Source organism: Globicephala melas, chromosome 4 (assembly GCF_963455315.2).
Source record: "Globicephala melas chromosome 4, mGloMel1.2, whole genome shotgun sequence".
NCBI lineage: Eukaryota > Metazoa > Chordata > Mammalia > Artiodactyla > Delphinidae > Globicephala > Globicephala melas.
Window position 1 is genome coordinate 95,744,710 of NC_083317.1, and position 17,259 is coordinate 95,761,968.

A 17,259-nucleotide genomic window follows, 5' to 3' on the forward strand; every position below is an offset into this window, starting at 1 on the left:
CAAGACCAAAAGACAACCCTCAGAATGGGAGAAAATATTTGCAAATGAAGCAACTGACAAAGGATTAATTTCCAAAATTTACAAGCAGCTCATGGAGCTCAATAACAAAAAAAGAAACAACCCAAACCAAAAATGGGCAGAAGACCTACATAGACATTTCTCCAAAGAAGATATACAGACTGCCAACAAACACATGAAAGAATGCTCAACATCATTAATCATTAGAGAAATGCAAATCAAAACTACAATGAGATATCATCTCACACCAGTCAGAATGGCCATCATCAAAAAATCTAGAAACAGTAAATGCTGGAGAGTGTGTGGAGAAAAGGGAACACTCTTGCACTGCTGGTGGGAATGTGAATTGGTACAGCCACTATGGAGAACAGTATGGAGGTTCCTTAAAAAACTACAAACAGAACTACCATATGACCCAGCAATCCCACTACTGGGCATATACCCTGAGAAAACCATAATTCAAAAAGAGTCATGTACCAAAATGTTCATTGCAGCTCTATTTACAATAGCCCAGAGGTGGAAACAACCTAAGTGTCCATCATTGGATGAATGGATAAAGAAGATGTGGCACATATATACAATGGGATATTACTCAGCCATAAAAAGAAATGAAATTGAGCTACTTGTAATGAGGTGGATAGACCTAGAGTCTGTCATACAGAGTGAAGAAGTCAGAAAGAGAAAGACAAATACCGTATGCTAACACATATATATGGAATTTAAGAAAAATTTAAAAATGTCATGAAGAACCTAGGGGTAAGACAGGAATAAAGACACAGACATACTAGAGAACGGACTTGAGGATATGGGGAGGAGGAAGGGTGAGCTGTGACAAAGCGAGAGAGAGGCATGGACATATATACACTACCAAATGTAAGGTAGATAGCTAGTGGGAAGCAGCCACATAGCACAGGGAGATCAGCTTGGTGCTTTGTGACCGCCTGGAGGGGTGGGATAGGGAGGGTGGGAGGGAGGGAGACGCAAGAGGGAAGAGATATGGGAACATATGTATATGTAAAACTGATTCACTTTGTTATAAAGCAGAAACTAACACACCATTGTAAAGCAATTACACTCCAATAAAGATGTAAAAAAATAATAATAATAAATAAAAATAAAATATCAAAGTTGCACACCACACTCTTGAAGAGTTTGTTTACTTGTTGAAGGGAAGTAAGGAAATAAAAAGAAAACTTCCATTTTTTTCACTTTACGGCAAAAAAGAAATGACCTATTTCTAGGGGAAAAAAAAAACATAGAAACACACAGGAAAGGTTAATTCAAATATTCAACACTATTTATAATTCATTTCATTGATTAGCAAAAAACCCTGAAACTATAAAATGAATTCCCAGGGCCTAGAATAGTACCTGATGTATAGATGTTGAATGAATGAATGAATGAGCCAATACCCACTCACCTGGGGTGTAGAAATGAATGTGTCTGAGAAACATGGTCACCTTCCTGCTTTATAACTGGATACCATGACTGTAATTCCATTCCTGGTGGTGTATCTATCTGTAGAAAAATGTGGAAGGGGAAAAGTTTATTGAAAGAGGATGTGATGGGTAGTTTTATGTATCTACTTGACAGAGCCATAGGCTGCCTCCGGAGAACACTGACTAGTAAGGAATTATGTTATTTAAGAATCATCTTCTAATAAGGCAGTCTTTCCTTAAAGTACCATGTGTAGTCACTTAAAACCGAAAGAGACATGAACTGTCCCATCACAAGAACAGTTTTAGCATGTATGTTAACATGGACTACCAGAATGATTTCATCAAATGTCATACTTATGGAATCTATTTTAAAAATCCATTTAAATAATAGTACTCTGCAAATGTGCAGCATTGCTAAGTTCTGATTCTTCTCATTGTTACAATTACCTAGAATATACCCCCCCATCCCTATAGTATTTCTTAGCATATTATATAACATTCTACAGCAATATTTTGCCAAACTTTAAAACCACTGTGTCTGCTAACACTTATCAGTAAACCACATTTTCTCATAAATATGAAAAGTTCTTTTTAGCCCTGAAGGATGAACTCTACCTGTAAATAAAGTAAGAGGAGAAGGTAACTGGCCACCTCAAAGTTCACGATAAGAACTTTATATCCTGCTTATTTCTAACGAATACCTGATTAAGTAGGTATAATTATCTCCATTTTACAGCTAAGAAAACTGAGGTTCAGAAACTGAGATAGAAAAGAATAAATAACCTGTGGTTACTAACTTCCTCATTTGGTTTGTTTTATATTTTGTCTCCCCTCCCCCGACACACACACATATTGGTAGGAGATCAATGTTTTGTTAAGAATTACTGGGCAAGGAATTTGAAAGACTAACAAGAGCACAAGGTTATAGCGAAAAGAAGAGCATTTTGAAAGGATTTAAGAGGTGAGTATTCAGTGAGGGCCTCTAGACTCTGTAAGAGTAGAATTTGTTTCTAAACCTCACAATCCTGATCAAGTATTCTAAAGTTCAGAATCTGGGGCAAAAGCAACTGCTTATTTATAAAATAAATCAATCATTTGTTTACACAGTTTCTCAGCCTATAGCTTAGTTCTACCATAAATTAGAAAGGGAACTGACTGCTGGCAACAGAAATACTAAATGATAGATACCAGGTGCCAGCTGACAGCCTAGGGAGAGAGGAGAATTACAAGACACAAACACAAAAACTGATTCAAAAAGCAACACAATCTGAGGGCTTTATCACACATAGGCCAGGGCAAATAATTTAATATATCTCAATTGTTCCCTACCCTTATCACAACAGAGTAACTGATGTTTAAGAAGTCTTGAGTCAACATGACATACTTATAGTCGATATTTATACTTATATTTATAGTATACCATATACATATATATATACCATACACATACCATTCAGAAAGACTGAAAACTATTTAAGACATTTTAGAATTCATTTAAAAAAAGGTTAAAGTTTTTAAAAAGACACAGTGCTGAGAAGAGTAGTTTCATCATCTAGAAAACTCACTTAGGCAGAACATTTTTCACCCCAACACTGTGATAAAAAAAGGTGTTAATGAGCCGGGGTAAGCTCACTCTAACAAATCAGTGACGTACAAGATTGGCTCAAATTAAATGAGAATTTCATTTTTAGAAGTTATCTGTTAAACTCATTATTTAGAAAATATGGAAAGCTCCACTTTAAATCAGTTTTATATCTGAGACAATTCTGGATGTACTGCCCAAGAAATCAACTGTTTCCAGATGTTTTAAATTAAAATTACTAAAATTGATTTATATATTTTAAAGTGTTCCCTATTACAGATAACTGGAATGTCAAATCTTCAGAATAACAAATTCTAAACTTCTTCAGCCAGAGATCTTGACTTCAAATCTGATTCAATTTTGATCAAGTTCATTTTTAAACTCTACAGCTTGATTTGTATAAGTTTTACCTTTATTCATGATCCAAACTCAGGATAGCTTTGTTTCCATGATGTCTCTAAACTTCAAATGCCACCTTAAATAACTGCTAGCACATTCTTTCTATTTAAACATCCATCCCTCTCTAGTTTCTGACCTTTATTTTGTTTCCTATTCTTGCACCAACACATGAAGAGATTCACAGAGGAGGGGTTATTAAAAAAAACCTTCCTTAAAGATCACCTAGTGCAGTCCTCTAGGTAATGTCTGAACTCCCTATACAAAATCCCTGACGAGTGGCTATTCCGCCTCTGCTTAAACAGCAGCTTGAGGTCAAGTACTGTCTTAATCACTTTTGTATTTTCAGTACCTAGCACCATGCATGGCATGTAGTAGGGACTCAATAAATATTTGTTGAATGAATTCTGAATGACAGTGTAGCTCATTAATTCCCAGGGTAGCCTTTTTTAAGGTTAATCTGCTACCAGGAAACTCACAAGATAGTCTCTTTCACATTTAATACCCTTCTGTTCAATGAAGTACCAACAATCCTAAGTCTCTGGGTTGTATTTTGAGAGATCAGATCTACAAATTAAATAATATAAATGATGGGGAAATGCACAACACTAACCATGATAAAATGTTGGGAGTTAATTTTACCTAATATGCTGTGGTAAGCCATAAACACATTTATAACAAATTATCCTAACTGCATGTTAAAAACAATTATGAAAAGCACATATTATACAACAGAACATTCACGGGCATGCCAGATTTTCTCATCTATTATGCATTTGTGGCAACATACAAATTAGGTCTTCAAAAAAAATAACAATATAATTAAATGGCACAGCAATAATGCTACTACTGATCAGGAATAAAAATGAGACACCAAGATACGCACATCTATTGACTTTCCTTTTACCTTTCAATATGAGAATAATTTCATTCCCTTCGTGTACTTAAACATTAAAATAGAATACATTACATTACTTGGCAAAGAAGAGAAGTAGATCACTTAGTAGCTTAAGTTAGAGCCTTAAGATTTTAAAATACTTCTATTGCCCAACTTCCCCATAATTATCTACCACAAAATGAACAGATGGCATCCTCATCTGAAACATATAAGAAAAATTTCAGACATATGATTTCATTCCAAAAGTTCTTTCTCTAAGTCGTAAAACAACAAATAACGTCTATGAAAGCAAAATTTAAATAAGCCCAAAATGTACAGAAGTTAACTTTAAATAAGTAAAAATTAGGAAATGCTTTATGCAAGTTTCTCTAAATTTCAACTTACTGTGTTATGTACACATGACCCTTTAATAATCAGGTTTCCTAATAAAGAATCATTGTATTTTGGTACCATGCTTATTAGCCTCACAATGACAAATAGTTTAGAGAACTTGATTTCATTTACAAAAAGACCAATAAGCATTTGTCACCACTTTCTAGTTACAAAAGCAATTCCACCCACTCAGCACCCTTTGTATACTAACATTCCAATTTGCACTAAAAAAAACCCCCAAAAAACAAAACTCAAAATGCTTTAAAATTCCCAGATTTATCTTCAATAATAAACTTTGATTTGAGGTGGCACTTTAGTTTCTAATTACAGTGTCAGATTAATATTATGATCTTTAAGTCCTAATGACAAACATTGATGAACTAAAGAAATCAAGACAGTATCTCAAAGTATTGATGGGATTTCAAAAATTCCCCTCAAAAAATCAGAATTAAATCTTTTTAAAATATGTGGAAAATATTTTTTAAAATAGAATTTAGAAAGACAAAGATTAATGTTTACATTTTGATATTTATAAGCCAGTAAGCATATGAAGGACTAGTAGACTGATAAATTTCATAGTCTATCCTCCTATAATGGTGTGCTTACATAAAAAGTAAAGTATAATGCATGTTAAATACACATTACTTTGTACAAGCCAAACATAAATCGTTAGCAACCTTAGTAAACACATGACCAAACACATAGTTAAGCAACAACTCCTTAGCTATAAAGCCAATATACCTGCCAGGTTCCTTTTACTGTGTATAATACTAAGACATTCAAGTGGTCCATAAATGATTTCAGAAGGACACAAAAGACACCCTACCAGACAGCTGCCAACAACTCCTACTGAAAGAAACTGAATCTCTCAGAATAGGATCAGGTTTTCTCAATACTTCCAACAGGCTGTGAATGAGTGTTTCAACAACTGAAACAGGAATAGTGTTACAAGGTAGCAAATAGCTACTCAAGAGATTTTAAGGCTTAGTTTTGTGCCTCATTTCATTGTAATTATTAGAATTAATCAACCTAATGCAAAATCGGACAATAAGGTCTAAGCACTTCCACTAACTTATCAAAGATGGATCTGCAGAAATCACAATGTCTGTTGCTCCTCCACACTACAGAATCATATCTACCTCATAAAGCCAATTTTAGGTTTAAAGTGCTTAAAAACTCTCAAAGGAAAAGCAAGGTCACATTCTTATAATGTGCAACTCTCTTCTTAAATCCTTCATGGAAACAAAGCCATGTAAAAGTCAGTAGTACGATATTCCTCCCTTAAACTTAAAGGAAACAGGGCTTCCCTGGTGGCACAGTGGTTAGGAATCCGTCTGCCAATGTAGGGGACAAGGGTTGGAGCCCTGGTCCGGGAAGATCCCATATGCTGTAGAGCAACTAAGCCCATGAGCCACAACTACTGAGTCTGCACTCTAGAGCCCACAAGCCACAACTACTGAGCCCGTGTGCCACAACTACTGAAGCCCGCATGCCTAGAGCCCGTGCTCCGCAAGGACAAGGCACTGCAATGAGAAGCCCGCACACTGTGAACTCGCCGCAACTAGAGAAAGCCCGTGTGCAGCAACGAAGACCCAATGAAGCCAAAAATAAATAAATTTATTTTAAAAAAAACTTAAAGGAAACAAACTGATAAAAATCCTGTTAATTTCTGGAACTTGAAAAATAATTTCTTTACACTGGAATTCTATGGTGTCCAATCCACTTAATATTGCAATTATTTGAAAATTTCCATGTCATATACATCTTTTCACTAAAATATCTGTTATAAAAAGTTTTAATCTAGGGCTTCCCTGGTGGTGCAGTGGTTAAGAATCCGCCTGCCAACGCAGGACACACGGGTTCAAGCCCTGGTCCAGGAGGATCCCACGTGCCGTGGAGCAACTAAGCCCATGCGCCACAACTACTGAGCCTGTGCTCTAGAGCCCACGAGCCACAGCTACTGAAGCCTGCACGCCTAGAGCCCGTCCTCTGCAACAAGAGAAGCCACCACAATGAGAAGCCCGCGCACTGCAACGAAGAGTAGCCCACGCTCACCGCAACTAGAGAATGCCTGCGCCCAGCAACAAAGATCCAACGCAGCCAAAAATAAATTAATTTTTTAAAAAAGTTTTAATCTATATACATGTTAGGCTTTGCTTTTCTATCCCATTTCAGCATAGATGCTTTTTAAAAATTATCTCAGATTTTGGCCTTCAAATAATGTCAATTGACAATATCAAAATGTAAATTAGTTAATTTTACTATGTGCAATATATTGCATTTTTTAAAATTTTACTCTATTTCATGTATTTTTAAAATGCTGGTGACCCAGTAAATTGACTTTTTTGATATCCCCCTCACCCTTCTCAACTGAGGTTCTCAAGAAAATTAAGCCCAAACTCTGCAAAGCTTCCACTGTATGCATTAAATTAACTTCTCTCCAAAGGACTTAGAAAGGTACTATATACCATCCTTTCTATGGCTTAATTCTCCCCTCATAGAACCCCAGATGAGAAAGGCTGCATGGGTGACAAATTGCACTTTGATAAACACTGCTCTAAGTACATGTCCTAAAGTTTGTCCAAATGTATTATTTCAACAATTAGGTCTTAAGTTAATAACCTGTGCACTCTACAGATGCTTTTGCACAGATTTACAAAGCATTATGTACGTAAAGGAATAAATTCCAATGGTGGTTATCACTCCATGGTGAAATTATGAGGAAATTCTGTTTTCTTCTTTGTACTTTTTTTAGGATTTACTCTAATGGGCCTATATTGCTTTCAAAAAAAAAAAATTTTTTTTTTTCAAAATGGAAAGCCGTAGTATTATGTACCAAAATGGTCTTTAGTAATTTTAACTTTTGTATTCCTTGTCCCCATAAGATAAACAAAATAGGCACTTTTAAGGCTATTAGAAATCTCAAAATAAATTCAATACCACAAATAAAAACAAAATGCTGTTTCACTTTAAAACGAAACTCTTTTCCTCCTTGAAAATCACTGGTAGCTTTCTAGGGCTACTAAGGCTTTTCATTCAGTTGCATCCAAACTTTTGTTAAGCATACATCACATTCTAGGTTTAGAAACTACGAGATGAATTCCTGCCCTAGGGAGCCTCCAACTAGTCTTTACATACATATTTCTGTGACCCATTTCTAAGTCTAGGAATCAAAATGAGTTTTAAACTAACTTTAAATCTTTCCTATTCATTTCTCTTTCTGCCTAGCATGGTGCTGTAATACTTTATTTAGTGATGGAACCAAACCACACCTTAAATTATATATTCTTCATGCCTTTTTAGTCAAATAAAATCCTTACATTATTTTAATGTACATGTAACGTATATGAAACCTCAACAGACCAAATTTTATGCATTGACAAAATAAAGGTTCAAGCCATTACTAAAACTATTCCCAAACTAGTTCTACCTCTTTACTTGAACAAATTGAGTTCTGGCTCCACACTCTCTACTACCAGAATTCTAAAGGCATTGAAATTAATCCAATTCTTGCTTTCTTCCTTGTTCTCCAAGTGGTATAAATTATAACATATGCATAGGTATGAGAACACTACTGGCTAACTATGTACCGATTCAGGCCTATCCTTTTTCTTTTCTTCCTTGAAGTTTCTTAATTTTTTCCCATTTCTCAGACCAAAAGGATAAAGCGTTTTATCAGAAGCCTTTTTTAAAATATTAACATTTTAAAATGTTTAAAAAATTAAAATTTTTTAATGATAAAATGAATATAGACTCTATATTTCCTAAACCATAAGGGGGCACTATTCCCAAAGCCATTCTAAAGATTTCACTGAAATTTCCTTATTTTTTATAACAAATGTGTTTTCACTGAAATTTCCTTCTTATATTTTATAACAAATGTGTTTTGTACTTTCTTCTTGCATACTTCATTCTGATAAATAAACAAATATCCAACTAGTATAATTACTGTGTACAAACAACTAAAAGTGAGATACAGCTGAGCCCAACACTCAGTTATCTTACTTTGAAATATCTTCAGATAATTCTAGATAAATCAAGAAAATGTTTGGGGAAAGGAAAAATCCCGAAATACATATTAGTAAATATTTCAATAATAGTTTGAAGTACCATCTGATATTTCTAGACTCAACTTCCAAAGTACTTTTAAATCCATTCTCTCATTTGACCAGTTGTCTTATTCAACAGTTTATTTGCAAATTATATAAGTTTATTAAGGGTTAAACCATAATTTTTCCCAAAAAATCCCCAATATTCTAAAATACAATGGAGCATTGTCTCCCCAAAATTTATTCAGTTTAAAAAATTTTTTCTTTTTCACTGAGTAACTTTGACCTGCCAAGCAGTAAACTAAATTCTGGGAAACCAGGAAAAAGATCGTCTCAAAACTCATTAAGACAGTTGTTAATTTTATAAAGTTAGAAAAAAATATTCATACTCGTCCCTTATATGAGCACAAATACTTCATTTGATTCTGACCTTATAGCCACTTAATAAAAATTTATGCTAATCATAAAATGCAAACTCTGCCTCTGATGTAACAAATTACCATCAAATCTATCATAATTATTACTGGTACACATTTTGTCCCAACACTACTCTTTGCAAGTTACCCATCCTCTCTAGTGTATTTCTTTACCTCACTTAGGTTGGTACCAAGAAACACACTTCCTAAAGAAAAGTATAATAGCTTACAAGAGGGGAGAAATTTTTTGGAGGATTATCATTATTGCCAATGACCTCGCAGAAATGAACTGTAAGAAAAATGCAAAACTAAAAAAAGTGAAATGTTTAATTAATAGGCTTTAAGAGGAAAACTTTTAAGTTGATATCTTTAGGTAATCTATTTGCATCACAGATAATCCATAGGGTTTTTTCCCTAAGCAAAGTAAGAACTGTATTATTTTACTTACCTAACAGTACTCAAGTCTAAATGTTAGAAATCTAAATTTTAACCCCTAAAAATTTATAAAGGCATAAACCATCTTTACTTAGTGAACTGGAGAATGTCAGCCACATGCTGTAACAGCAAAGAATCACCTATAATGATCTTATCAGTTGACTACAAATAGGTTTTTCTAATGTGCTTGAAAATAATCTCAAGGAAACATCACCCTTCAAATTTTACTTACAAATGATCAGTTTGCTTGGCAAACCTTTTTTCCACAGATAGAAACTAAGATTCAACAAAATCAGAATTAGATCAAATAAACAATACCCACTGGAGATATGGAAAAGAATCAAGAATATGATATTCTTCCATATGTTTGTGCACTATAAAATACAATAATCATTTTTCTAATAAAAACATAAAAAACTCAAATGATATGAAGAGACAGTTTTGATAACACCATTTTGCAAAGCAACCTAGGCAAATCTAAAAATCAAGTATTATTTCTTGTGGTGACCTGAGTGAGAAAGAGTTCAAAATACTATACCTCTGGTGTCTGCAAAGAATAGTCAGCTCTTCACTTAGAACACTGACCTTCTACCACTTATTTCTCCCATCTAAATATAGCTCCTAACTATGCAAAGCAAATATAGTTTTTAGTTATGCAAATGGTTTGGTGACCATCACTAATATAATTTCCATCCTTAGAAATAATTCAACAGTTGCTACATTTCAAACAATTGCCTACTGAGTTTGAGGGGATTTTTAAAATTCAAAAACCTACTCTGACTACATTAACTAAACATACCCAATTACATCAGTGTTCACACTAAACATAAGGACCTTTAGATAAGAGGTTAATATATTTAGCATATGCTTTAATTTTTTTAAAAAAGCCTGTTTTGACTTTTTTAAATGAGCTTTCTCTGGATGTATTTGGTTTGTTGGGCAACCAATTCAGTGACTCACAGAAGATAATGAAAAATGTTCCCCAGCCAAGGACTATCTCCGTGCCCCCTTCCCAGTAAAATACCTTAGTCTACATACAAGTTAACAGAGAGCTTAGGAACCATTATACTAAGGTAAGTTGATAAGAAAAGTTAATGTTTCTCAAAATTCAGTTTCTGCTACTGAGTTTGCTTCTGGGAAGAGTAGGCAAAATTACTACACTTGAAGTCAGAAGAAATGCATTCAACTCCTGATTCTACCACTTACCAGTTATACAACCAGAAGCACGTGACCCATCTGAACCCATCGGTTTCTCATCTCAACTTCAAAAGAGAACTACTTCGCCAAGTTTTGAGGAGTAAATTTTCAAAATGTGAAGTGGCAAGCATGTATTACTACGCATGAACTCCCCAAACACTTCTTTCTTAAAGGTTTGATTACTGGAAATTTTCAAATTCCCTTAAATTGCTTAAAATTCACATAAAATTGGAAAAAATAACAGAACACACCAGAAACACTGGCAAATACTGCAAAATATAGTAAAAAGATGGGGAAAAAAATCTCACGGCTTCCCCAAATAAAAACTGAATTCAAATTAATAAATTCTGAGACAATAAATGACTACATCCTGATGAAGGACAGTTTCAATTTTAACCAAACCCTAGCACATTCAGTTTCAGTTAAGTAAATTCATCACCTTTTTTTTTTAACCTTTATCATGGTTCTCAGATATTTTTTCTCACAAACACAGAGCAGGAATATTAGGCAAAGTAATTTATCCCCAAAATGCTTATGTCAGAGCAACCAAGATTGGACCAAGAATATCTGGCAAATAATGTGGCCACCTATGGACATGTGAGAGTCCTAGTTACGTTAGGGCAAGATATCATAAATGTCAAAAGGGGCATTCCACATTTTGAGAATACAGACAATTCTAAACACTATTTTCAGCGTGGGACCAGGCCAGCTGTAAGCATGTCCAACAATGTGACAACTGGCTTGAAGTCAATTCTGCTTTAAAATCAGTTAAACAATATAAACTTACCTAGTAGCCACAGGCAAGGAATTTCCAAGAAGTACTGACCGGTTTGGAATCAGCAAGTAGCAAACTACCCTGAATTCAAGTCTGAAATTATCTTCATTGGGCTTCTGAAGCAAATCACTGTCTTTAAACTACACTGTAACTAAATTTCCCTCAAAACCTGAAAGGTTTAAAGCACAGGCCATGAAACCTTAAGTTTCTTGCCCAAGCTCTAATCTTGCTGTAAATAAACTTCAGTCATTTAATACTTCTGTGAAGCAGAAAGGGCAGAGATATTTCAAGGAATAAAAGCTAATTAATAGTGGAAATATTAGATTCTTAAGATGAAACAGCCAATCTTTTGTGGTACCAATCAAATAAAATTGTACGTGTAAAACTGTTCAAAAGCAATGCTTGCCACATTTTAAACACTTAGTGTTAGCTATTATACTGATTTTAATCGAGTAGGCAAATATTTAAAAACCAGATCAACAAACTGAATATTTAATAGCCTAAATCTTATGTATTAGCCAGCCATTCAAACTCTTAGAATGAACTAGTGTAGCCTACCAGATAATGCAGTGGGAAAATAAGTTTAAAATCTCTTTGCTGAGACGTTTTTATATTAATGTTTATTTAATCTAAAATAATGTTGGGCTTCCCTGGTGGTGCAGTGGTTAAGAATCCGCCTGCCAATGCAGGGATACAGATTCGAGCCCTGGTCCGGGAAGATCCTACATGCCGCGGAGCAGCCAAGGCCGTGCGCCACAACTACTAAGCCTGCGCTCTAGAGCCCACGAACCGCAACTACTGAGCCCGCGCACCACAACTACTGAAGCCCGGGCACCTAGAGCCCGCACTCTGCAACAAGAGAATCAACTGCAATGATAAGCCTGTGCACCGCAAGGAAGAGTAGCCTCCGCTCTCTGCAACTAGAGAAAGCCTGAGTGCAGCAATGAAGACCCAATGCAGCCAAAAATAAATAAATAAAATAATTTTTTTTTAATTTAAAAAATAAAATAATCTTTATTCTAGCTGCCATAATTTTTTTAATTATTCCTCTCTTTAAAAAAAATTCTTGGTGACTAGAATCACGAAATTTTCAGATAAATCTGTCTTTTGCATTTGTCTCCAGTACTGATCAAGTCTGAATATTCAATTACAGAAACAATGTCAGAAATCCTAAATACACCTTTGAAAAAACGCTGTTTGGAGCCCACCACCAGAGTTGTTTGGGCTACCTATTATATCATTTGCAAATAGAGATAACACCAAAGTGTAAATTATCTCGAGTCCTAGGAAAACAACTGATTTAGTCATCAAAAAGCAAGATGTGTGAAAACAAGGACATGGCTTGAAAAAGAAGCCCCAAATCCTCCACTCCCTGGCTATATAATCTTGGGAAAGCCACTTGATCTCTCTGAGCCTCATTCTCTTTATCTGTAAAATGGGAATAATCCCACTTCTCTCAGTAGGTTGTTTGGAAGATCAAATGAGAACACATACAGGAAAGCACTTTATAGCCTAAAACGTGTAATACAAACATAACATATTATTTATATGAGTTTTTCCTGTTGTTGCATGAGCAGTAATAGTTTAACAGTTATATTCTAAATAGACTTTTAATTTCAAAGTAAACCATTACCGTTATTCAAAATTGCTATTAAAAAAAAAAAAACTTGCCTTGGATTGAGTCCTCTTCCCATTTCTCATGCTAAATTTCTCCTTCATTTCTTCTAAAATTACCTTCAGTTTCTTTTCTTCAGGTGTCCCTAAGTATTTTTGGTTCACGTGAAGATAGCAATGCCATTTGGCTGATTCAAAGCCCCAGTGGCAAGTCCTTTTGTCGGGTGATCTGTGAGAATGCATCACAAATGTCTGAGGCGCAAACATTCCACAGCACTCCAGACACTGAATACACGGGGCATCTGGCTGAACATAAAATTGGGGTGCAAATAAACCCTGACATTTGCCTAAGCATTCATGTTCCACTTCAAAGGCACTGCCAGTTTCCTTCAACTGGGCCAATGAGTTCTTAGCAGGAAGTATACTACCATTTTGAGGAAAAGTGCGTGGCCGCAATAAAGCATTACACAGTCTTTGTGCATCAGTTAATGTGATCAGCCCACAGGACGGGGCATTGAATGGAAGTATTCCCAGGACCTTTAAGATATGAAGCTGGTCTGATGTACACCTTGAACAATAGATGTACAATTCATCACATACTGTATTTATTTGTTGGAGTGAAAATTCTCTGAGAACAGAATTTAGGACTTGGGGCAAACAGAGTCTCTTTTCTCCTCCAACCTGAAAACAAGAAATAGACTCCCCTTCCAACACAGTCTGGGTGAGTTCTGTCGAGCTATCAGAAGGGATGAGCAGTGGACCCGGAAGAACCTGAGGAGATGGAAGAGGCAGAAACACAGTAGGTGACATGCTTTCTTGGGAATACCGAGCGGAAAATGCTGCTGGTCCACCCAGAGAGCTCTGGCTACTTAAATGGAATTGTGCCAAAGTGTGTTTCAAACTGGGATTTAAATGTAAAGGTTCAGGCACAGAGGCACAGGTTCTCTTGACATGCTCTTCATCAGTTTCCATTGGCGCTTCATAGTCGTCCAAGTGTTCCTTCTTTACAGTTGGCATCTTGTTTACCATCATTTTTCCATTTGCATGAATGTCTGTCATCATTTTTTTCACTGGAGGGCTGCCATCATCTCCCATCCCGTTCAGTTTTTTATTTGAGCCCTGAACCAAGGGAAAATTTGTCTGTAGGTTTTCCATTGCTAAAAACTATTGTGTTAAACAAGTAAGTCTGAGATTTGCATTGTTAACTAGTTGCTTATTTGAAGAGAGAAACACAATGTATACCAATACTTATGGTAACTTATTCAAACAGAAAATTTAAATTTCCAAAGAGATCTCCCTAAACTACTCAATAGATTTTGCAACTTTGTTTTGGTTCTGCTTATACTCCAAGTATAATTTCACTGCAAGTGCTATAAAATTTCTTATTGTCTAATAACACAGAAAATAATTTTAAGAGGCACACTTCCGAGGAAGCCTTTGTTTTCTTAAGTTCTTCAGATATACGTATTAAAATAAAGTTACCAGTTCTCTCAATTCAAGATGTCCAAGTTCAACGCAATAGTTTGGTTTGGTTTTAAGCACAACACGCAAAAAGTTTATGCAATTACTTGAGGCAAAATTATGCACCCAAATTTAGTATTTGGCACCAAGGACACCAAAAAAAGAGGGAAAAAAGTATCTTCTCTAAAAATGATGATCTGTTGGTCTGTGTGGACAAAATGAAGGCTTGTATAAATCCTCACACCAGTTAAGAAGAGTCTCTGACTCCACTTGAACTTCTACAATTAAAAATGAAACCTAAAGAAAAACTGCCCAGTTATCTTCAGGATTACTGTTCATTCTTCTTTTAATTAATCTGGAAGAGAAGGGGGTTAGGGGAGAGTTACATTTGAATTTGCTCCAGAGCCCGAAGGGTCAGTTTGAAAATAGTTTCTTAATCTTAAATTGAGTTCACTTTACCAAAGGTGACACTTGAGTGATTCCTTTAAATCTAATACCAGTTAACTAGAAGTACCTTCATTTAAATAGGAAAGCAATTCGGAGAATGGGTAAAGGTTGCAATAATATCCCTCAAAAGGGAGAGGGTTACTCCTACTCAGAACAGGAAGAACCTTAAAGAGATCATCTCACCCAAAACTCAATACTAAAGGTTTTCTCAGTTATGCCATTTTAGCTAAAATCACCTATTACTTCATCTCTCAATTTAAAAAAAAAACCCACCAGTTTCATCCAAAAAAATCAGATACTAGTTAACATACCTACCATATGTAAGTTACAATCTTAAGTGCATAATCCATCTAGTCAGTGTAGGCTATTTTTCTGGAATGACTGTAAGCAAAAATTAACTTTCCCTTTAAAGGGTTAGAGAATTTGCTTAATGGAAGCCAAAAGCTACAGACTCCACTCCTGGGAATCTCCATCCTTGAACAAGACTAATCCGGGACAAAAAGCACAAGGCAGACAGACCTCACAAAGAATGCAAATGGAGGAAGAGGGAAAAAAAGAAGAGATTCTTCTTCCACTTCCTTCTTGAGAGAAATTCCAAAAGGAATCCCAATAAATAGAAATTTTTGCCTCCCAAACTGCGAGGAATTTACCTTAAAACAGACCCAAAGGGTTAAGGACCAAGGCCACTAGCCAACGTACTGATTTCGCCCACCACAGGAACACCTCAGCCAACGCTGGCCAAGGAAGAGGGGAGGAGGCGAGACCTAGAATGGGGGAGCCCCCAAACCCTGAAATCCTCGGCCCACGCAAAGCCACCCACCCATCTCAAACCCGAGGAGGCGGCGGGGCGGTGGGGAGGAAGGGACCCGGGACGCCTCGGGGCGTGCCAGGGGGTCGTGGGAAGTGGAGGAAAAGGAGCACCCCACCGCGGTCTCGGAACACCCCCAGGGCCCTCCCCACACCACCCCGCTGAGTGGGCCGCTGGGAAGACTGGAAATCCCCCGTGCACCCTCTCCCCGGGAAGTTCTCGGGTGTTATCTCAGCACCCCTAAGGCTGCACCTCCCTCGCCCGCCCGGGACCAGAAGAGAGAGGGGCGGGTGGGGAGCCCAGCCGGGATCCCCCAGCCGCTGGGCGCCGACCAACCGGGTCGAGCCCAGGGCATCCCCGCGCAGCACAGACAGGCGGCGGGGGGGCGGGGACTGGCGCCCAGGTCTCCGGGGTCCCGACGGCTCCGGTCAAGTGCAGCGCCCTGCCCCTGCCCACCGCCCGGCATCAGCGAGACAAGATACGCCGTGAGACACCCGCCCCGCGCCCCCACGCCCCGGGGCTCCGACCCCACCCGTGACCCGCGCATCCGCACCCCCGACTCCGGCCTCCGCGCCCCAGGAAGCCCGATGAGCTTTGTTAACTCCCCACTACCCCCGGCGCTGCCGTCGGGCGCCCCGGGGGCCGCGCGCCCCTTGCCTCCCGCCGCGTCCCCCGAGCGAGCCGAGGCCGCACCTGTGCCAGCCGCCGCCGCCGCCGCTCGCCCGCTCCCCTCGGCTGTGCCGGCGCCGCTCCGAACCCCACACACATCGCTACACACAGCCCTCTGACGTCACCGAGTCCTCGGCCCGCCCACGTCACTGCGGAGACACACGGCTTCCCGCAGACGCCGCCGCCGTCTCCGGCCGCCCGGGGCAGAGGGAGGGCGGAGGGGCGGAGGGGCGGAGGGGCGGGGGGGAGGGGAACGGAGCCAGCAGCGGCACCCTGCCCGCGGGCCGGCCGCCGCCTCGCGGCTCCTAGCCCCTCGGGGACGCGCGCGCCGTCTGGACTATTGTAGCTCCCGAGGGCTACCCCGGCCCGTCGCCTGGCGCGCGCGCCCCTCCCCCCAGGCGCGCGCCCGGCGTTCCCAGCCCCGCGCGCCGTCTGGGCGGCTGGCGCGCGGCGCTGTCTGCGGTGCACCCGGCGCAGACAGGATGTTCCCTCCCCGCCCCACCCCCACCGCCGCCCTCCCTCCTTCCTTCCTCGAGTCGCCCAGCCGGCTGTCTGGGGCCGCCACCGCCCCGCCCCCGCCCCACCCGCTGCTCGGTGGAGACGGGCCAGACCCGGGGGCGCCCTGGTCGCTCGGCCGCCGCACGACACGGAGAGAGGGGGCAGGGCGGCCGCGCGGTGCACTG

At 38.7% G+C, this 17,259-nt stretch overlaps 1 protein-coding gene across 1 annotated transcript in view; it reads right to left on the minus strand.

Annotated features, from left to right (window-relative positions):
• Positions 1 to 16,830, minus strand: part of SKIL (SKI like proto-oncogene) — a 33,346-nt gene extending 16,516 nt beyond the window's left edge. Inside the window, exons 1-3 of the mRNA XM_030863766.3 lie at positions 16,601 to 16,830; positions 13,249 to 15,007; positions 1,439 to 1,536 (exon numbers count right to left, since the gene is read on the minus strand). Of these exons, the coding sequence (XP_030719626.1) occupies positions 1,439 to 1,536; positions 13,249 to 14,346 (1,196 nt within the window). The 5' untranslated portion in view covers positions 14,347 to 15,007; positions 16,601 to 16,830. The remainder of the gene's footprint in view (positions 1 to 1,438; positions 1,537 to 13,248; positions 15,008 to 16,600) is intronic.
• Between the last annotated feature and the right edge of the window lie 429 nt (positions 16,831 to 17,259).